This window comes from Harpia harpyja, chromosome 5, assembly GCF_026419915.1.
Source record: "Harpia harpyja isolate bHarHar1 chromosome 5, bHarHar1 primary haplotype, whole genome shotgun sequence".
Lineage (NCBI taxonomy): Eukaryota > Metazoa > Chordata > Aves > Accipitriformes > Accipitridae > Harpia > Harpia harpyja.
This window is the reverse complement of record NC_068944.1, coordinates 42,739,436-42,762,625: the sequence shown is the minus strand read 5'-3', so window position 1 is coordinate 42,762,625 and position 23,190 is coordinate 42,739,436. Positions and strand designations below refer to the sequence as shown.

The window sequence follows — 23,190 nt, the reverse complement described above, 5'->3', positions numbered from 1 at the left end:
TAGGATACCCAGGTAGCCAACATACTTAGGCAAAATGATTTTTTTAAAGTTATACATATAGTATTAGTTGATGATGTCTTGCTTTTAATCTAGATCCCACATTAAGACACAAGGTTATAGGTTCCAGATGACATAAGTAGGACTGTGCAAAGACATGTCTGTTCCAGATGACATAAGTAGGACTGTGCAAAGACATGTCTGCAGGTATGAACTCTTGGCTTGTTTTAGCTTTGAATCTACAGTGGCTAAATTTCTCATTTTCTTCTTCAGGTATTAGTCAGCAGCCTGATCCAGGCTTCACAGGGGCCACCACTCCTCAGAGTCCACTGATGTCCCCAAGACTGGCTCATACTCAAAGCCCCATGATTCAGCAGTCTCAGGCTAATCCTGCCTATCAGTCCTCTACGGAGATGAATGGGTGGGCACAAGGGAATATGGGTGGAAACAGGTAAATCCAGAACAAAATGAAAATGAACACACAGAGTAACGGGGTCATTTATGGTCTACACTTATTTGCGGGGTTGTTTTATGTAGTTGTTTGCTTGTTTGTTTGTTGTTAACTATCTATCCTAAAAGAGATTTCTTTTCAATTTGGCTTGACAAGTTGGTTTAAATTCTGTCTTCCTACAAGGCAAAGTGAGTTCATAGCTAAAGACCTGCATCCATACAATGCATTGCTTTGTCTGTGGTAACTGACAAAACACTGTCCTTAAGAAGCACCTCTGCTGCACAGTGAACTCCAGCCCCTAATGTTTGTGTGGATGCATTTCTTCTGCGTATGATTTTCATGTTGTGCTCCCACACTGCTTTCCACATGGCTGGATCAGCTGAGCCGGAGCCTATGCATTCCCTACTGCTCTGGAACTGCAGTTACTGGATATCACGTCCCACTTTAAATGCTGGAGTACAACCAGGTTCAATCCATTAGTGCTTGCACATACTGGCAGTCAGCTTATAACTGTCATTCTCTGAGAGCATTGTAGCATGCTCATGCATGCAGTCACCTTTTCAGTTGAGGCCCATGCCCCAGTCAGTATAGCTCTAATAATCAAGTCTGTCCACATTGAATGGGTTGGACGTTGAGCGCTGTCAGTAGGCAGCAACGAGCTTCCAGGTGGCAATGATCTGTGCTTTTCAGTGGAAGACAGGAGGAGCTATCAGGTTGGTGTACTGCCTGTATCACTTGACACTGGGGTGCACACAGTTGTGTCTAGCACAGCGCTCTTGTTATCCTGAAGTTCTCAGGCTGCTCCTACTATCCCAGCCCAGCAACAAATCTTTTTCCCGCTGGTTGACAACGATTCAATAAACCCAACACACCAGTATTCAGTGATGAGGCTGATCCAAGTAAAGTTCCCCTTAAAGCAACTGATTTATCCCTTATCCTCATCCTTGTCCATGCCTCTTCCTCACTGTCTTCCTGAAGCATCTGCAGGAGGCATAGCTACCGCAGTTGTGGCTTCTGCTGAAACGGCAGCAGGGGCAGCTCGATAAGACTAATGGTTGGCTTGCTAAACTGCAGCTCTACAGCAGAGACATGTCAAATGCATTTACACAACCCACTGAGTATTCACAATGATCTGTAGTGTACTGTTTCAGCCATCCAGATAACAACTTAAAAATGTGGTTAGGTGGCCTGAAAAGACATGGAATTGGAAGGAAAAGAATGGTGGGATTTTCCGAGTTTGGTCCTGTGCCCAGAATACCATTGCACTCCACCAAGTCTCACAGTGTGCAGCAATAGCCTGAGGGAGTACCCAAGTGCAAGGTTGAGTGTTAACCCTGAAAGATTTCCTCAGCTGTGGGAGCAGTGCTTCACAGGGAAGTAAAAGTCAGCCATTGATACTGAGGTGGTTACTGCGTGCCATCTGACACACAGCAGCCCTTCCACAGTATTTCAGTCTAATGCAGATCCTCTAAACAGACACATTGTCAGTAATAATTCCTTCACTGACTGATTATGCTCAAAGAGTAGAAAAGACTGATATGTAAACAGCGAAGTGCATTTTAGGAAATGTAAAAAAGTCTCTCATATGACTTCTGACATAATGGGAAGCAAGATACTATCCAGAAAGCACTTGACTTTGAATAAAATCTGGGATGAGATCTTCCACAGTTATTCCTCCTTAAGTTATTCTGAAATGGCCTTAAAGGAACATAGAGGGTAATTGTCTTAGACTTTATGTTGTTTCTTATAGTGCCACATTTTCAAAACCTGATGCTAAGATTTGGTAAATAAATTTCTGCACAATTGCATGTCTATATTTGTGAGCCCACTTGCCATAATTTTATGTGCAAATCTGGTATTCATATGTGCAAATAGCGTCTTTTGCGAAAAGAAAGATTATTAGACAAGATCCAATTTCAGCTCAACAGTCCTGTGCTGTGCTAACACTGGAGGGAGAAAAAGATGTTTTCCTTTCCCTCCAAAAATTACTTTCCCAAACATATTTAAAATAAGTGAAAAGCCCATTTAGACAGCTAATTGGCTGTTACTGCACACACATAACAGATTTGTACTCTGCCATAGTTTCACACGCAAAGGCATGCATTTTTGTGCACAGACATGGGAACTTAAATTTTGAAAATCTATTCCTTTGACACTAATGTAGCTGAAAACTAGTTTTTCCTTTAAAGTTGGAATAAATGACAGTATATACAAATTCTAGCTTAAGATATATTAAAAAGAGAGTAGTTTCTTAGTGGCTTCAGCATTCTAAGTCTGACACATTGCTTTTTCCATTCCTTGCTGTAGCATGTTTTCACAACAGTCCCCACCACATTTTGGGCAGCAAGCAAGCACCAGCATGTACAATAATAACATGAACATCAGTGTATCCATGGCAACCAACACAAGTGGTATGAACAACATGAACCAGATGACAGGGCAGATCAGCATGACCTCAGCGACCTCTGTGCCTACATCAGGGTTGTCCTCCATGGGTCCTGAGCAGGTGAGAATTTAAGGATGTGAGATGACAGCTAGAGGATTTGCTTTGACTTTCAGTAGTTTTTCAGGTCCGCTTCACTGGGCTGTAACTGCTGTAAGCCATTACGTTTCTTTTACTAGTTTTCTTGAGAAATGATGATGTTAAAAAGGCTTTGTTTTTAGCTCTGCACTCAGATAACCAAGGTGACCGATGAGGTAGAGAGCACTTTTTGCATCTAGTTTTCCCATTTTGGCCTAGCAGCACTGTAGCTAGCACATGTAATTGTTCCTGGACTTCCGTGGAAAGTGCGTGCTGATCTAGCTCCTGTTTTCAGTAGGTAAGTTTCCGTAGCACAGTTGCAGGTCACCAGTGTCCTTGCTAATTTTCTCAGCAGTGGGAGGCTAGGACTGAATGGCAGGAGGCTGTTTCCTAGAGATAAGTGAAAGATGCTGGCGTGGGCAGTGTGTGGAAGATGCTTCTACTGCCACTGTGTTTGTAGTAGCAGACAATAGGCAGTCAGCTTCAAGAACTATCAAGCTGGTACCTTCACGAGCACAAAATGCACACTTCTTGTAATGTGGTGCATATAAAATAGGTTGCTGAATCAATAGGTAAGTAACCTGTTCTTTTCTGCTGAGAGGAAGTTTACACACCCGATTTTATTTGAGACTGCTAGTTAGGGTATCTGAAATAAGGAAAATAACATTTCTGTTTGTCAACCTGCAATTAAACTTGCAAGTACATTAATAAGTATTTGACAAACGAGTCCTCTTAATTAACAGGTTCATATGTTTATTTCAGAGCTGAACTCCCATTTTGTTCAAACACAGACTTGAAATTATGGACTTTTCTTAGAAATACTGGCAGGAAGGTACCTCTTGTGTCTTCAGGCAGCATCTCCTACTATGGTGGACAATATCATAAACCTTTTTTCTGAGACCATAACATTCCTGTTTAAAGCTGGTTATGTTATTGGCTTGTTAATGTATGTCCTTTTTCTGGCCTAAATTTGATAACAGAGTATTTACTTTTCCAATATTGTCCTTTAGCTTAAATAGCTCTTTTTTCTTCTTGTATTTTAGAAAGAGCCATTCATTCAACATGGTTTTTTGTTGTTTTGGGATTGTTGGATTGTTTTGTTTTGGGTTTCTTGGGGTTTGGGGTTTTCTTCTAAGTTAAACAAGGAACAGTGTTTCAGTCTCTTCTTGTAGGCTTTAAATTCCCTTTCCTTTTCTGCACCTGTTCCAGTTTGAATCAGTATTTCCTAAGTACCAGAGCCATGTGCATAACACTAGTTCTTCCCCATTTCTCTTGGAATACTCTGACAGATACAGCCCCAGATCACATTTGTCTTTTACAGCTGCCACATACTGGTGACCTGAAGTAATTTTGATACTCCCAGATCTGTCACCTTCTCTGATATTCCCAGTTGCTAAACCCAATTATAGCAACTTTTTTATCATTATTAGTTCCCAAGTGCATACTGTTGCACACATTTAATGTAGTAAAACAATAGTAAAACCAAAAAAGAAAAGGGTGGGGATTTGAAGGTGACAGCCCAGTCTGATTTCTCAGCATGCCCATGCTACATAATTTTCCCAGGAACCTGAATTGAGAAACATGCATTATAGAAAGAGATCTGGGTTTATTTCAAAGATTTCCATGCAGACTACTGTTTCCACTGGCACAGTTGTCACACTGCTTTTCCTTCCTGTTAGACTACAAGATATTGTTTCAAGATAGCATTTATCTAACTTCCAATAAGCTGAACAGGCTAAGATTCTTTACCCATCTCAACATTTGTTTTTCAGCCCATCAGCCCCTTTTGTGGATCTACTTTAAACTCCATTGTTGTAACCTCCTTCTAGAAGTAGGAACAGAGTAACCGGAGATGGTGATTTAACAGCGACTGCACCAAACCTGTGTAGAGTCAAGTTCTGCTTGTAATTTCTCTTTCAATCCAGGGATTGCCTTGGCTCTGTTGGTGACAATGTTGCACTGGAGAGCACATACTGAAACCCTTACCATGATCCCCAAATCCTCCTCAGCACATTCTACATAGATGAAACCTGCATTCTTTGTTCCCAAATGTATTGCCTTCCTTTTGTCTACATCAATTGGCGTTTCTTGGATTGAGTCTGTTTAACCAAAGTGCTGTGGCTCGTTCTGTAACAGTAACCTGTTTTCCTCCTGATTTACCACCCCAGCACTGTGTCATCTGCAAACTCTGCAAGCAAATGTTTTATGTTTCATCTAGGTCAGAGGTGGCCAATTGACAGCTGAGGGCCATTTCTGGGCCACAAGACGGTACTTTTTAGTCCTCAGGAATGTTTGCTGTGCTGCTTCACATTTTCTTTTCTGAGACACACGAATAAATAAAAATGTATATTTGAATACTAAAATTGATACATTTTTTTCTGTTTTCAGGGCATAGCGTTGTACAATTTGGCATCTTTATTTAGCAATTGACCTAGGCTGTACTGAACTTTTTTCTTGTAACTGGTCGTTTTCAAAATGACTATGTTGTCTTTAATTCTGCTGACTGTTGCCATTTCATTCATTCTTTTGTTTTGGTTTTTTTTAATACTATCACCTACACTTCTACTTTCTTATTCAATGCCATTTTTTGTTCCATAATACATAATTTTAACTTCACATGCTCATCTCTTTCTAACCACAGTGAATAACAGTGGTTATGCTACAAATGTGTTCCAGCTTTTGAAAAAAACTTAACACTTCACATGTTATTGGGTGGGTTTGGAAGTAATATGTATTACCTGTTAGTAAAAAGCTGTGCCTGGGCTTATTTAACTGCTGAGAAGTAGGTATTTTACCTTTAGTACCAAACAGGCTTGTTTGGCTCTGTCTCCTGTCACTTTGTGGCACTATACTGTATCATACAGACATATCCAGAGCTCAGAAATACGAAGTATGGTGTTTATCTGCTCATACTGGTGTATCTCCAGCTTCTCTTGTTTACTACCTAGGCTCCCAGCATCACCAAGTAAAAAATTAAGATTATGCCCAAAAGGCCTTGCTATTTATGATGTTTAGAGACTCTTTTATGTACTTGAGGGATCAGACCTTGTTTCATTACCGTCTACTCCCTTATAATTACATTAAAGCTTTTCAGGCTGCTCTTACTAGTGTGTCTTCTAGGAGGCTGCTACCATGAATGCTGAAACGCTAGCCGCCAGGTCTGCAGGTTCCTTCTGTCCAAAACAGCTTCCCCAGGCATCAAGAAAGTCACCATTCACACAACTTACTGTGTCCTTGTCCTCATTTTCCTGTTTGCACAGTGGACTGTTGCCATGTTTTGGCTGTTGCTTATTTTGCATCGTGGATCCATGTTGTTTACTGAGCTATTGGAGAAGCAATCTGAAACCTATGCAAGAGTAGAGGCTTTTCAGTATATGAAATAAACCCCTATCTAGATGTCCACTCAGAGTGGATGTTTATTAATCTGCACAGGGCAGTACTCCCCAGGCCAAAGTTATCATGGCATCTACAAAGAGTTATCTTGAAAGGGTATTTTGATTTTGTTCAGTGTGCTAGATGAAAGGAGCTCTGGAGTGGTAGGAAAGACACCTTGTATATAATTCTGCCTTATTAGCAGGAGGCTGTATTAATGTGCTTAATTGCAAAGGAATTGTAAAACATCTTCTGTCTTGTTTTAGTCAGATATCATATTTGATAACACCACTTGACCTGTCTACAGAAAATTATAAAAACCCTTCCATTTCTTTGTCCTTCTCCATACTTTTTCTGATTGAATTGTTATTGCAGTCAGAAAAGTTGATGTGTGAATTGTGGGGTGTTTCATTTCAAGGACTTCTGAAGCAAATGTATTCAAATAACAAAATGGTAGAATTTTTTTGTATCTGATACCATGCCAGTCAGGATTCTTGCATCATCACTGGCAAAGAGATTCTGTGATAGGAAATTCACTGATGCCTTTGCTGCTTTTGTGGCATGCAGCCTGGAACCATCTTCCTTTTCCATACCTGTCCTAACTGCCATGATGCAAATCACGCAGTCATCTTTTTGTTCCAAAGCTGCTGTTGATTCAGTATGCAATTTTTTTATTTCTGCTTTTTTCTTTCCTTCCTTTGTCTACTGAACAAACAGAAAAGGCGTTTGTGCTGTGCATTCTGATGAATGTTGATCAATAGCAGAAAACACTTTTCAAACATGGATTCTGTTGCTCAGTCAAATGCACGTAGATAAAGCTGCAAAGCTGTCTACTTTCTTTCTTTCCAAACAAAACAGTGTGTGTCTCTTCCCTTCTGATTTAAATTTTCACATTCAGGTTTAAAAATCTGCCCGTTTGTATTAAGAAGCAAAAAGCATCACTAGGAGGCTTCCACCACTTAATCAGTTTCTTCAGATTCGAAATTCCTATGGCAAAAATATTTTTTTAACCTTTCCTATTGAACCGCAGTCTTGTCTCTCTGGCAGCATTTGAAACCACCTCTTTAGGTGATTGCACGTGATTGCATTTAGCTTTGTGACATTTTGTAAAATCGGTGAATAGCAACCGAAACAACAGTCAGGAAGACCTGAAATGAGAAGATTTCGGTGTGATAAATTCAAGACAGTCTTCCCCCCTTGCTGTAGCAGGTTGCCGTAGCTGAAGTGAGGTAGTGCCGTGGCAGAATCTCCTCTCCTTGGCAACACGAGTCTCCTAAAGGGCAGGTGACACAGAAAAACATCTTTTGCCTTCCAGCAAAATCTGGAGGGGCATATCTTCACTATTATCACATCCATCTAGTCTGAGGGAAGTAACAGAGAGAACCGAGTCAACAAAAGACTCCAGAGGAAGAGGTTTCTCTCCCTGTAAAACTTCTAAGGAAAGCTGGATTTTCTAATGTTTCCGAACCTTGCTGAAGGGCTGTGTTTTGTATTTTATACCAGTTCCTACATGGTGAGATTAATCCTTTGATTAAGAAAGCAATGCTGTAAATTTGGCAAGCCACTCTTTCCACATAACTAAGCATGACAGACCCTTTGGTTGTGCAGAAATACACAGCTTCGATACTTTGCCGTGGCTGTGTTCAGAAAATTGTTGAGAGCATCGCTTTAGGAAGGCATGCTGCTGCACGTTTTCCCATTTAATGCTATCTTTCTCCCATTGCTTACAAGCAGAAAAATAAGTGTCATTAAAACTAAGTCAGTAGTCAGTATAATTCAGCCTACCTGGTATCTCATCAGGCTTTGAAAAAATTGTGTGGTGGTTTGCAAGCAGAAAAGCTGTGTGTTACTGAGGTTAGGAAAGTAGTTACGCGTTTTTGTTTTCAGGACTTACATAGCAAGCCTGTCCTCTTCAAATAATACTGACCTAATTTATGGAGCCTGCTTTGTAAAATATGCACGAGGGTCACAGCATCAGGAATGAAGTCTTTGTTGTTGACCAGGAAGCAGAATAGTACGAGTCAAACACATGCTGCTCAAGAAGGGTGCTCAGCTACGTGGTCACTTCCCTGACTGCAACATCATCTCAAAAGTGGATGTTGGTATATGCAAGTAGCATAGTGGTTTATAACGCTTCTTGTTAATTCCGAGCCCTCTTCCTAATGTATTTTTTAATTCATTCTCCTTAATACCTTGTTACCAATAGGTTAATGATCCTGCTATGAGGGGAGGCAATCTTTTTCCAAACCAGCTGCCTGGAATGGATATGATAAAGCAGGACGGAGATGCAACACGGGTAAGAAATGGCATACACAGGCATACAAAGGCAAGGGAACTGTGAATGTACTGTGGTCTAGAATGGATACGGTATCTTTTTACTTACAAAGTTAAAAGTACCCAGGGTAAGAGTAATTAAGTTTTTTGCAATTAATTTTTTTAATTCCACTTTTGGTGACACCTATATTAAGTTCCTTGTTTAGATCCCACTGGCATTACTGAAGTGAGTAATACTGAATACGTTTACATTAACAGAATACATTACGTTATTGAATTAACAAAGTCACGTTCAGCAGACTTATGTACAGTTGTATTTGCTTTTTACAGAGCAATTACACGACTATTTGCTGATGATGGGAAAGACTTACCGTTGATTTATATTTGCACTGCTGCACGCTTAACCCATTTCACGTTTCGTCCTGCCTAAGTGTTTTTCCGCCTCTCAATTGCATTATACTTGGGGCAAAAATCTCATGAATAATTTAATTTATTACTTTCTGTACAGCGCCGCTTCTGAGGAGAGCGGTAGGACCGAACTAATTTTCAGACAGGTTTCCAGCTGACAGGGTAATTAGCGTTTGCTCGGGTCAAACCCGATTTGTATTCCAGACAGCAAGGGTACCGAAGGAGAGGCATCGTGGAGTTGGCGGGCGCGCGGCCAAGTCAGCGAGGTGCTTTTTGGGGCGCCCCCCCTCAGCGGAAGGCGGGCTTGTTTTATCGAAACGTTGGCGACGGGCGCGGGGCGTCGGGACCTGCTGCGCCCCGGCACGAGGCCGCGGCTGTTCGCTCGCGGCCGCGGGCACGCGCGCGCGCACCCTGCCGCCCGCACCTCCCGCCGCCGCCGGCGGGCCGAGCGGCGCGGGGGAAGCGCCACCTAGCGGCCGCCGCTGGCCCCGCCCGCCGCTCTGGCCTCTGCCCGCGCCGCGCCGCGCCGCGCCTCCGCCGGCGGGCCCGCTCGAGAGGGCGGTGCGGGGTGGGCAGGCTTGGAAGACCCTCTTTCCCGAGCTCCTGGCTGCAGTCGGGCTAGGCGGGTCTGCCCCGGTGCTCGGACGGGAGTCGTGGGAGAGCCGGCGAGAGGGCCGGCCCCTGCGCCGCCGTTGTTGCTGCCCGGCTTCTCCTTCTCCTTGCGCGCGGTGCTGAAGTCGGAAAGGAGGAATTAAATACACAGATTTTCCTCCTGTGCCGCATCCAATAGCAAAACTTAAAGTTTTCCGCTGCTAGAGAAAAGAAATTTGGATAATAGGGGAAACTAAGAAAATTTGACTGCAAACGTGTCAAGATTAACGAAAACGAAGAGTGTGGAAGTAAGGAGGAAGACGTAACCCTACCTGCATTTCATTGTATCCCTCTGGGGTTTTTTTTTGCACACATATGTGTTTAAAACTTCGTGCAGGACAGTTCTTTTCACACCTTTGTGGTTCGTATGAAAAGACAAGCGTCTGCCTCCGGGAGCGCAGGGTCTGTGTGCTGAGGGAGGCTTTTCTGCAGCCATCTCATGGTTGCTTTGACGATTAATAAAAAGATGCAATATGTTCTGCTTTAGAGAAGGAAGAGAGAGTGGATGTGACGGAAGAGGTCCAGAGACGTACGAGAGAGGGTGGAGACAAGTCAGGGAAGAAGGTGCGGGTGGAAGGAAACGAGCGGCAGGACTTTGGACAGGGAGTCTGAGGGGTTTAAAATTAAAATAATGGGGTCAGTGCCACAACAGTGAGACAGACAGTGGCTGTGCATGGAGAGCAGTTCTGTCTCACCTGCAGAAAAGCAACTTCTTAAACCTCCTGGATTATTTTGTAAGGGTACAACAGCCTGCACTTTGTGATTTTACTTTTGTTCTACTAATGTAGCTCTGACTGTAAGGAAAATGTAGATGGTTTATATGCACTATAAATACCTTTTACTGAACTTTGAACTGTAATAGAGGTTAAGTAGCTACTATTTTCATGTGTCTGTGCTATAAACTACTCCTATGTAACTTCCTTTTTTAAAGCACAAGCTGTGTAACTAGAAAGCTGAGGAGAAGATAAACGTGCTTCATCCCTTGGCAGTTGTGGCTTTAACGTGTGAAAGCTGAGAAACTCATCTCACAAATGAGAAACTGAGAAACTCATCTGACAAACTTGAGGGTTTCTTCAATGTTTCATAAAATCGATCTCAACAGCTGTATCATTTAAAGGGATTGGTTCTGTTCAGAGTCGAGTAACCAGGAAGTAACATGCTATTGCTGAAATCTGTACAGCTGTGGATGTCAGATCTCTACTACGTTTACTGTTTTAATTTGTTTGCTTAATACTGTTTCACTTTAACATGTTAAGGATAAAAGTTCTACAGCTTAGGACTTGCAAGGATGATACTAATGTCTAACAGAGAAGCTATTTTTAAAGTAACTAGAGGACAGAGAATTTTCTGTCTCGATTTCAAGGCACAAAGTACCCTTCACTTGTAGAGCTGAAGACAGTTTCAACCGCAACAGTTTAATACATTTTTTTGCCATTATTGGAACAAATTTGTATTAACTAATTTCACATGGTAGAAGAAAATTTTGGACCTGCTCCTATTTAAAAGTAAATGTCTGAAGAATACTGTTTGTAGCTGAGAGGTGTCCAGTTTAACTTAGTACACTATAGCTGGACTCTTATAGTCAATGATCTTTGGGGTGTTCAGATCACTTCTCTACTCTGAAGTTGTGCATATCAGCCATGGAAGTTATTCTGAGCAATTTTTCCCCCATTCACTATCAGCCTGGAAATAATAATTTGACATATTTCTTTAAAGTCCTGTTTACTTTGTTTAAATCTAAATAAAAAGGAGTGGAGGAATGTTTTTCTAGAGGTACACTTGTGCCTTCTTTGTCTTACTCCCTCCTTTATGTATTTTATCACCCTGTGACTCAAATCTTTGTTAAATTCTTAAAAAAAACTTTTGCAGTGCATGAATTTTTTTCAAGTCACTGGTATAGTGGAAGCATTTATTTAGCGTCTCTGTAGAGATACTGTTTGCTAAATGTCCACTCTAAAAATAAGGACATCTTTGGATTTTCACTTCTGTTCCCACTTTACGATCAAAAAGCGCTAACAGGGTCGCTGAACTGCCCTGCCTTCTCATGTCAGGGAGAAGAGCCAAAGTTTAGCTTGTCCATATTAGTCAGGATTTGAGGGATGTGAGTGTGGTGTCTCTGTGCTGTGACGAAGCGAGGAGGAGCAGGAGCAGGACTTGCTGTGTTGGCCTCTGGACCGTGCTCGTGCCTGGTCACCCCCGAGGAGCTCCAGCTGCACCAGCTGGGCTGGGAATAAATAGCAGGTGTACAAAACAGGACCTTGCTTCCCTGAATCGTGGGATGGTTCCTGATGCTGACTTTATTTGACAATAGAGGTACATTTCTAGGCCTTGTGTGATTGCAGAGGAAGGCGTGGTAAAGTGCAAAGCATGGTGTAGACAGCTTCCAGAAGGCAGCCCAGCGGCATGCACATGGACCGGCAAGAAAGCTGCCTACAGCCAGCGCCGTCCCTGAGTAAACGGGGCCTGCCTTGTGCACGACAGGAGGCTGTGAGAAAAGAGCCGCTCCACTGCTGGAGCCACGGGATACGAGTGGGAAGCAGCCCCAGGGGAGGAGAAAAATGGGTTTTGCCTGGATCGGCTCTCTGACCTAACTGACCACAGCGCCCCATGGGAGAAGGAGTTTGCAGGGGGAGGAAGGCAGAGAGGCACAGATTGCAGTCACTGGAAGGGACAGTCTTAAAACAACTGTGAAAACCACATCCTGAGGGTTTTTTTAAATAAGAAAGTACAAAATAATGAACTCGGCCGAAACCAGCTTGTACGCTGTTTGTGTAAAGACACTGCAAGGGTAGTAAGTAGGAAGTAAAGAACATCTCTAGGGATCAGTAGCTGAAGCTTTTTTTACTTCTCTATTCCCTTTTTTTATTACAATTCTTGGAGGGGAAAGTGAACCAAGGCAGTTGCTTCCTTTGAGGGTGATGCAGCAGTAACACAGAGAGATTTTGCACGTACTCCAGGAATGGGCCTTCTCTTAAACCATATTGCTGTGCCTTTAGCTGGAGTGTACAAGAGGTAGATGATCCCAAGTTGTTATAATATCCCTGATAATTGGAATGAATTAAGGACCTAAGAATGCAGTGAAATTAAACCCACACTGATATCACTGGAATTAAATCTCAGGTAAATTGTATCAGTGTACACAAAGAATAGTCTAGCTTTATAAATTCCAATTAAATTTCAGGTTTAAAGTAACACATCAATGTATGGTTGGCAATGGATGCTGCAGTCCATCATCCAGCTCTCAGTGGCCTACCCATCTTCACTATCACAGAAGGAGGAATTCATTTCTTTTTCTCCAATTTCTCTGTTTTTTGCAGAAATATTGCTGACCCTGAGAGTGGTTCGGTTGCTCCTTTCTTCAGCTGACTGGGCTTGCGGCCCCACATCCTTACTGGTTTGAAGAGCTGCGTCTGTTTGTTGTGACCCAGCTGAGCTGCCAGCGCCGGCTGCCTGCTGCCGACAGGACTCAGCCCTGCCTTCCCGAGGGGAGCCGGGCAGTCGTTGCCGACGAGCAGCCTCTTCTTTGACAGTCTGAAGCTAGCGTACAGACAGTTGCTCAGTCTGTTCACTGCATTCACCTTAGTGCAACTTAGATCTCTCCTGCGAAGTAAATGTTGACAGGCAGTTTTCATAAACCATGTCAGATTGAATGTATTTAAATGTATGTATTTAAGGAAAAACAACCATGCTCTTGTTCTGTTTCTGTTTAGTTCTAGACCTTGGGGTTTTTTTTGCTTTGTTTTCCCTGGCTTACTCAGTCTGGTGCAAAGGATTCAGTTCCATCTGAAAACTGGTGTTTTAGACTAAGGCCTGCATTTTGGGGCGGAGAGGAGGCGTGGAGGAGGGTGTAGAAGCAACGTCTGGTACACATAGAGACCTCCAACGAGCGCTTTCCACTGACAACAAGTCAGAGAAGATGAACCGATGCAGAAAACTATACAGACCAATTTTGAATGGGGTTAAAGTTGTAAAACAGATGACAATTACCCTGTGAGAGGGCTGTTTATAAAGGGCGTTTCGTTTGGGGTTTGTGGTAATGTTTATAATGCAAGTCATGAATCCAAAAATACAAGTTGGTTACATTCTTATTTAATTAAATTCCTAACAATCAGCAAATCCTGATTTTTTCACCTGGCTCTCCTGACCTCTGTCATCTTCCTCTTCTTTCTAATAGAATAAAAAAACAGGTTACCCCTTTATTTCCCTAGGTGTGTTTCCAGCAATCTGGACGGCCAGTTACTGGATGCTGAACAGCAAAGTTCCATGGTAATGCATGTACTGGTTATGGTAGTGACAGAATTGGTGCATAATATCAAAGAGCTCCAGATACTTGCTTTAAAGCATGATAATTTCTGGTTCCCATCCCCTTAGCTGGGAAAATAACAATTCCTGTAATACCTATAGCAGATATCACTACAGACTTCACCACTATCGTGTGTTTCTGATTATTTTAAAGCAGTGTGGACTACAAAGACGTTTTGTAAGGTACCTAAAATCCAGTTTATATGTAAACAAGCAATAATTTAAGTTGAAAACTTAAGTGTTTTACTTGTATAATTTTTGTGAGATATACATGTTGTGAAGTTGATTCCAAATGAGGTACTTCAGTATTAAATTAGATAACTTCTTAGCCGTGTGTGTCTCCTGGAAAAGTGTTTTGTAAAGGATCACAATGCCTTGATTAGACCTAATTTGTAGGCTTGAGACTTCTCATTTTCTAAACCTTGTGATTCTGCTCATAATGTCATTTAACTAAACTATATTATATGCAGCCACTGTAGGAACCAATTCTTGATTTTTGTATGTTTATATCGTTTCGTAACAAATCTTAGAAAAACTAACTGTTACTAAGCAGGCCACTGTTAGGGGGTGGTTTTTTTTCTTGCCCACTGTGGTTGGAATAATCTTTTACTAAACTGACATCAATTTCTGAGGACTTGAAATATTAAGAAATTGATGGTTTTGACCTCTGTTTTCTTTCCACTGACCCCTAATCCACAAACTTTCTAACCTGAATGCAAATTTTTTGATGTCATGTAAAATGCAATGCATTTTATAATATCAGCCATGCCTTTTGGGAGTGGAAGGTTTATTCTGCTGCCATTTAATTTGTTTTGGTTTTCAGGTGGGAGTTCAAATAAAATAGCCGCTATTCTATATTAAGGCTGAGGAAAATATGATAAAGGTGGTTCGAAATAGGCTGTTTCTGTAGAAGGCTTTTGGTGAAAGCCCAGGAAATGTACAGTTGTGTTTGTCCCTAAGGAGAGCAGTGCCACTGTTCTGGAGAAGCAACATTTTTCAGCTGTCACCATTCTGTTAATGAACTCAGAGTATTTAGTCAGCTGAGCCATCCTCACTTGCTGATGGGAAACCAAAATAACTGTCAGCCCTGAGCTCCACAGCCTCGTTACTACAACAGTTGTGTTAAACTTGCATTATATATCTGACAAAAAATATTTATGTAAGAAATTTATTAATTTGAAGGAATTAACTTCATGCACCACAAAGTGTAAATGAGTTTTAAAATTTCGGTTCTTAACAGTAACCTCTGCAGATAGATTATTCTTTTTCACAGTGGACAAAATAGTTTAAATTTGTCCCATTTCATGACAGACCTGCAAACCCTTATCATCTGTAGTGATCATGATACTTCATCATCCATTGCCATTTTGAAAGAAAGGAGATTGTACCTATCACTTTGGCTCCGTTTGGGTTCATCGTGACTTTAGTCGTCTTTTAACTAATGAAAGAGAAAAGTGAGTGAAGGAATCTTCTGATCATATTGATCACTATAGAAACAAAAAAGCCAAATCAATTCCCTTCATTATCAGTATTTTTCATCCTGTATACAGTAAATTTGTCGGAGAAAGTACTTGGATTTTGTTAAAAGAACAATTAATCAGTGTTCTACTTACATTACTAAATGTGAAAGGCGCATAGTGTGAAAAATAAGCATATATACACGGTCGTACGACCTGTTTAAGTGTTCATGTAATGTGGTAAGTTTAAAAAGTGAAGTGAGCTGTTTTGCTACAATGAATTAATTTGTACTCGATCTTTAAACTATTGTCCCACACCGGTATCCCTTTGGGCCTGTATTAATTAAAAGCAATGTTTTTGCAGTTTATACAATACATTTTTTAATCTTTGTTTAAAAGTGGAATTCATATGGGCTTAACAGATGAAATGGGTGGCACAGCTCCACTTGCAGAACCCAAAGATACACAATCAGTTTTGAAATGCAACTTAAGCCATTAATTGTTGGTGTGAATTTAAAAGTTTTCTAGTATTTGTATGGTAGTATGCTGCCTAAGAGCAAAAGCATTCTCTGCACAAAAGAAAATTTACTGTAGTGGCTTTGATTTTAATTAGAATTTTCTCCCTGGTGTTTCTTTGTAGACTAAAACAAAATCTTTTAAGTTTCTTACTACAGGTAAAAGCTATGTGCAAGAACCTCAAAATGCTAAAATCTAGCATAATGCCTTAGATCTGTTTTTAAGTCTTGTATATTCCTACATAGCTGTCTGATGTATTATATTTGTATAGTGAATTGTGTACAATTTTGGAATAAGTGCATCATCACTTAATCTTTATGTTGTTCAATAGAGATGATGGACACATTTCTTCAAACATTTACTGTCATTTAATTTTTTCCCTTTATGTCATTTGTGGGTTTTATTTGTACAGTTCATCATGAAGTTGCATCTGAGATGTGTGTATATGAAAAGATTATACAAGGGTAAAATTAAGCAATATATAAACTATGGTTCTTCAGGAGAAAGCTTACAGTGTTTCAGGTTGTGATTTATTTTCAAAACGGAGTTGACTCTGAACATCACTTTGTTCACCTGCATTGATGTTTGTATTTCTAGTGTGAGCAGTTTATGCAAAGGTAGATATATTCAGAGAAATTTTAAATACATTTATGCAAGTTAATATTGCTTTGCTGATGCTATTTGCTTATTTGATGTTAAATAATGCTATTGTAAATAAAGAATTCTGTTGTTATTGCATCATTTAATAAATTTTAATGCCTTCGGGTTTTACATGGCTTTAGAGATTTCAATGTGTTTCTGTTGTGTCTTCATTTATTCATAGAAGGGTGTAAGTTGTAGTACTAAAGCACTAGAGGGTAGATGAATTGGCAGGTTTAAAAAGACAGCAGGCTTTCCATGTTGAAGGCTTTTATATATTCCAACTAGTTACTCTCAAATCCTTTTACCTTTATAGTGCTATATTAATTGAAAATGTTTATCACATAGCTTAATGTGGAAACCGTTCATTATGAGAATCATACTTTTTTATATCACAGCACGAAATGGGCATTTTCATGATGGTTTCAGCAGAGGCAGACCTTGAATAGCCTGAAGTGAGACTTGAGTAGAGTTAAGGGCTGGTTCTCCTTGCTATGCCAAATAGTTAATTTAAGATAGTTGGCAATGTTTGACTGGTCAATTAAAAATAAATAAATAAATAAAGGCAGCTACAAGAATGCTTCTTTATCAGAATGATCTGCTGCTCTGTCTGGGAGCTTAATGAAGGAAAAAAGCTTTATATTTTTTTATATTAAAAATTTTAGAAGCTAAAATTATTCTAAAGACCTCCAGTTACTGTTATCCTTTCACCGTTCCTACTAAAACAACAAGGCTTCTCCTGCAGTTGTCCTGACTTGGCTTCAGCAAAATGCTGGTGATCCTTGGATATGAGGAAAATACTGCCACGTTTAGGAAAGCAAGAAAGGAGAATGTTTCTTCCCAATGTGAGGTCAGAAACAAGTAGAGAAAACATCTGCATAGTAAGAAGAAAAATGTTTCCTGTTCAAACTTTGCCTTTAGGCATGATTATCCCCTTATAATTTATTAATATAAAAAATAAATGGAAATTCTTGACAACAGTTTTGGCTAAAACTCCTGGCATCAGTCTAAATATGGTGAGCTAACGATGACCTCTGATGTGACTGACTTTACAAAAGAGAAGTGCTGCCTTTTACTTTCTGGGTCAGGCTTCGTTGACAGAGACCAGTGCACGTGACAGAGAAGTTCTTCTGACGTCATGACAAAAGAGACAAAAAGTGACACTGCCTTTTGAAGGTCCTTCTCATGGTAAACCATATGCTGAGTCTTGCAGACCAGACTTTTCACAGGGATGGAACAGGGATGCCTGGAGGCTTTGAATTATTCCCCAGCTTTTTGCTTGTTGCTGATCCTGGTTCTCCATGTGTTGTACCTGCTATGGGAGGAGGGCCACGTGTCATCCTGTGCTTGGGCTCAGGCTGTGGCAAGGGAAGAGAGCAGCCGGGGGTATCTGTCCTCTGCCTCGCCCTCTTGGGCTCCGTGGTGTGGAAGTAGAGACACTAAGTACAGCCTGAGCGGGCCTCTTGGCTGAACTCTCGCCCTGTCTCCTGAAACAATAATCGTGGTGAAACCTTCATGAGGAATTAGTTCTCGCACTGAAGAAAGCAAAATTAGTTCTTGCACTGAACCCAGAGCAGCCTTGAGCAGTTTTGTGGCCTTGTGCTTGTAACAGGTACATACGACTTGGGTCCTCTTACCTGCCTGTGGCACAGCGTCTCCAGGTGCGTGTACACCGTGTTCCTGCTCTACAAGGACAGAGTTCACATCAGCAGAGGCTGTCACTCCGCTGCTCCCTGTCCTCTCCTATAGCCATAGCAATAAACTGCTTCTGCTCTGACCTCATCTAAATTGCAATTCAGGTTATTTCTGTGACAGCATATGGTGACATGACTGGGATTCACACGTCCTGCTTCACTGGGGGGGAGCACGGGCTGCTCCCTGCTGAACCCCCAGCGCTGCTTGGAAAGGTACAGGACCTTTTGAAATCCCTGCTGGGGCTTCAGCCAAGGGTCATCTGTAGGCTCCGCTGGCGTGCGGGGGCTGCTGAATCCCAGCTTTTAATACAGGTCAGTCCAGAGTTCCACTAAGAGTTCCCACTCTTTACCTGGCTAAAAGAGGGAAGAATGATTGCAAATTGATGAAGTGCTTAGGAGAGGTGGGTCAGGAAAGGTCCATATTGGAGTTACCGTGTGAACGAACCTGTATGAACAGTGGTGCTTCAGAGTGGGGCATTGAGGTCTGCACCACTTAGGGACAGACTCTTGGGACACCTCTCAGGTGCAAAAGAAATTACCCCAGGAGTTAAAGACTCAGGTGGTGTGACAGACCCCATTAACCCTTCTCTGTCTTTGGTTCTAGTCTGAGCCTCCTTTGGTACTGCTGCTGACGACCCCAACCTCAGCCAGCATGGTGGGCTCACGCCAGATGTTGTGACCAGGGAGGACCCTTCGTTTGTCTTGTCTCCTTCCCTTCAGCCTCTGGTTCAGGATACTTACCTTGGGGGTGAAAAAACACAGTTGATTGCATTGAAGGGATTAAGTTTTAAGGAGTGTCTTGGAGTCCAGAGGACCTAAGGTACCCCAATTTCAGTGGGATGTATTTTTTGATTGGCATGAGGAGTCCACCAGAAGAGGAGCAGAATCCCACACCAGAATTTTGAGAGACTCTCAGGAAAAAAAAACGAAAAGAAAGATCAAGTAGAAGATCTTAAAGGACAATTAGAAAAACACTTCACTGTGGCTGAAACAGAGCATGGCTTACCTTCTGCCTGAAAGGGTAAAATCTGGCAAGCATACGCTGGATTATGACTGGAATGTGGAGTGCCCGAGGGAGGGACGAGTGTATGAGTGCTTGTGTTTGGTGCATCCAGCTGCACCAGCCAGCAAGTAAGGGACCCGTGAAGCGGGTACAAGGGCTGGGATGTGGGCAGGGGTACCAGGCGGGTAGAGGGGCTGTGCCCATACTCAGGGCATCCATGAATGTGTGTGTGCTTGTGAACCTAGAGAGGGGTGTGTGTGCTTTCACCAGTGAATGTACACCTCTACCAGCCAGAGAGGAGGAGGAGACTTGGCTGGCTGTGTTTATGTCCCTCACGGGTACCACGTGTGGGTGCTGTTGAGGGCAGCACCTTGTCCATGGCAGTCTGTGTGATCGGACGTGTCAGTGTCCTCTTTGCATTTGTCCTGTGTCTGTGTGTCTCTGGGATTTGTGCTCAGCTTCACTACTGGGCAAACCTGCAAAGAGGAAAGCAGCAGCCACAGCCTCCAGCCTGGGCAGGGACCCTGGGTCCCCGGGTGCTGGGCTGGGCTCCAGCAGCCAGGCAGGAGGGTCCTGGACGGGGGCTGCTGGAGGAGGCAGCCACTTCTAACATCCCTTAACAGTTCTGTAGCTAGCAGGGCCTGGTTAAGTTGTGAGTATTCCCAAGATTAAATGTATATAATCCTTCTGTGATGGGAGACCGATCCTTTGCTAATGTGCCCATAGTGTTAAGTTTGTAAGCAAACTTCTAGAGCATTATGGGGGCACCCAAACAGGACCAATGCTAGTAAATCCTCGGGTTAATTGGAACAAATGGATTGGAAAAGAGGTGTTTGTAGAACATTAGAAGAGCAGTAAGAGTTGTAAATGGCTGAAGCTAAAGGCCTAGTGATCCAAATTTGTAGCGTTTGGATGGAAAGAGAGGTTTACCAGAGTATGTACAAAACCTCCTCCTGTAAGTAACAGGTCACTTCCAACTATGAAATGAATAAACAGTGCTGGCTATAAAGCAGGAGGGAAACTGAGAGAATCAGGCTATGGCTGAACTCTACAGTTTGAACTTTCAAAGTTGTGAAGAATTGGGTAGAAAGGGAAATGCACAGTTGCAGAGGAATAGTCTCAACTTACAGAGATTTAAACCTGATAAAGGTGAGTAGTAGAACCCAGTGGTACAGAGGAAATTGGTGAATTATGAGGGAACAATCGTCTAACTCTGCAAATAATGTACACAGTGGATATGTAAATCTCATGGCTGCTGTCATTAGACAAATGCATACCATTCTGCTTGTGCACAAGGGGTGACTGGGCAGGACAACCCAGGGTCAGCCAGTATGATTGTCAGTGGCACAAGAGGTCCAGGGATGCTCAGATAAATCCCTCATCCAATGGGATATATGTTTTTTTTACTTTCTCCTCGCCTGAGGAGCTGGAACCCTTCTGGAGATCATTAAAAGACTCTGGCTTTAAGAACAACAGTTTGGGCACAGGGGACAGGCCAGGTGACAGCTTCAATGCCATCCAACACCATGTTCCCCCCACCTCCCCTGAAGTTGGGCACTAAAAGCAGCAGCACTCAGCGGCGAAGGGGGCTCCACACAGGGGAAGGGGCCGAAATAACATTCAGACCCTCCTTCCACCGGAGAGCCAGAGGTCAGGCTCATTCACCGGGGCAGCAGGAATGTTTAATTAATTTGCTTTAAATGTTTCAGTTCATAGTGAATACACTCTAAGTGAACTACTCAACCACCACTGACTGAGATATTTAAGGATGAAGAAGGTGGGGGTCAATCAACTGACACTGAGACTCCCCCCAGCCCCATAACAGCTGCTGGGGAGGCAGAGTTGCTCCGGCTCCTGCAATGTGCCCAGGGATTTCTCCCTAGGAGAAGTTCCTGAGAAGGTAGTGTGGGAGATGTGGGGAGACTATCCTGTTGCTCAAAAAATGTCTCTCCCACCCCAGTTTCAGGCTATAGTTCACTTCATCGCTTCACACTACAACTACTCAGGAGGCTGCAAGGACCCATGGTGAACCTGGCTGGAGTAATTTACTCAGGTCCCTGAAAAACGCAGGCAAAGTGGCTTTGAGAGACAACAAGAACAGATACTCCTGCCTTTGCTTGTGTGCCCACTCAGTGGCCCACCCCAGCCGAGGGGGGAGGATTGCATCTATACAACAGGATTGGTTTGCTCCAAATTTTTCTTGTGCATGTATTTTTCAGTTACTCGTCTATTCCCAATGTATTTGGAATGGGATGAGAGCAATGGATTGCCTTAGTGAAGTCACTCAGCTAGTGACGAAATCATTAAAATGCTGCTGTATTTAAAGATACAACTAGTACCAGTAAAGTTGAAGCACTTCAATATGTGATTTCCCTTTTTTAATAGTCCACATCAGCAGAGGCTGTCAGTCTGCTGCTCCCTGTTCTCTCCTATAGCCATAGCAATAAACTGCTTCTGCTCTGACCTGATCTAAATTGCAATTCAGGTTATTTCCATGATAGCATCTGGTGCCGTGACTGGGATTCCCATCTCCATGCTGCAGCTGGCTGTCAGTGTAAGTGCTAGGGCACAGGGAGCCCACAGGTGGGAAGCTGGACATCAGGGTCTGCAGCAGCACTGTGGTCTTTGGAGGATCAGAGGGCTGCTTGTAGGTGTAACCTGGGTGTTTGGGAATGTGTAGGAGGCGGAGCGCTTTAAGTCTGGAGTAAGGAAGGTGTAGAGTGGGAGTGAGAGTGATGATGAAGAGCTTGTGTCCAAACTGAGAGGAGGATGGGAGGCCTTGGGATGCAATTTTTTTGAATCAAGAAATCTGGATCAATCCAAGGAGATGACGTCTGCCTTAGGCCACTTAGGCGACTGAATGCTATGCAAGCAGCCTGCAGGGATGTCCCTCGGTGCTTGTCTTTAATATGCATTCCCACATCACTGTGGAGGAGGAATACCTTCTAAAATCCTTCAGCGGGGGAGGGAGGCTGATAGACTGCTGTGATTACTTTGTAACAAGCCATAAAATCATAACAAAGTCCCAAAGGAAAACCCGAGCAGCACTTCAGTAGCCAAAAAGCCAAATGCTGCAGGCACAGGTACATTGCTGGTCAGGGCTCCCTGCTCGGGGGGGGGATGAAGACGGGAGGCTGCCGAGAGCCCGGTGCTCTGGGTGGGGGGCTCTGGCCCGGGGGACATCTGTAAGGTGCCACTGAGTGAGGTGCTAAATACCAGCAGCCCTGGGAGCCACTCCTGGTCCGGCAGCCCGGGGCTGTGAGGGCGTCCCCAGGGCTCATTTTAAGGCTTCTCTTTTTGTAGCCATAATTTCAGCGTGAATTTTCCCTCCTTGCGATGCCCCCCTCCACTGCTGGCAGCAGGGCTGCTCCGCACCAAGGGGCGCCTGGCTGAGCCGAGTGTGTGTGGGCTGGAGATTTCCCTTCAAAGTGAATTGGTGTTTCTGTTTGCCCCTCTTTTTCACAGGCAGAAGAGGCGAGCTGTTTCCCTGGCCAGGCTGAAAACGCACGTCGGGACTAGCACCTCAAAACTGGTTTTATTTTTACAGAGCTGCTCCCCTGCCACGGCGAGCAAAACCAACCCCCGGCTTGTTTTGGCGGTCGAATTCCCAGTCGTTCCCAAGGAAGGGCCGGAGCATCCCGTCCACCGGCGGGTCGCCGGCCGCCCTCCTGCCCGGCAGCCCCCGGGGATGGCTGCAGGGGCAGCCCCGGAGAGCCAGGGGCCGCAGGGACGGGGCTGGCCACGGGGCTGGCCTGCCTGCTGGAGGTGGCTCTGCACGGCTGCACTTCTGCTCCCCCAGGCCATCTCTCCCCGAGGACGAGACTTTTTTAATGCAATAAATGCCCTTAACCTCTTAGGGGATGAAAGCCTCTGGAGGTTATCATCTGCAACAGTGACAACGGTGC

At 43.2% G+C, this 23,190-nt stretch overlaps 1 protein-coding gene across 9 annotated transcripts in view; it reads left to right on the top strand.

The window, feature by feature from the left end:
- The window catches only part of NCOA2 (nuclear receptor coactivator 2), a 199,329-nt gene extending 182,589 nt beyond the window's left edge, over positions 1 to 16,740 (top strand). For all 9 annotated transcript variants that reach the window (XM_052788621.1, XM_052788614.1, XM_052788618.1 and 6 more), the window contains 4 exons: positions 271 to 448; positions 2,756 to 2,954; positions 8,548 to 8,637; positions 12,992 to 16,740. In XM_052788621.1, the coding sequence (XP_052644581.1) occupies positions 271 to 448; positions 2,756 to 2,954; positions 8,548 to 8,637; positions 12,992 to 13,003 (479 nt within the window). In that variant the 3' untranslated portion in view covers positions 13,004 to 16,740. The remainder of the gene's footprint in view (positions 1 to 270; positions 449 to 2,755; positions 2,955 to 8,547; positions 8,638 to 12,991) is intronic.
- The last annotated feature ends 6,450 nt before the right edge of the window (positions 16,741 to 23,190 follow it).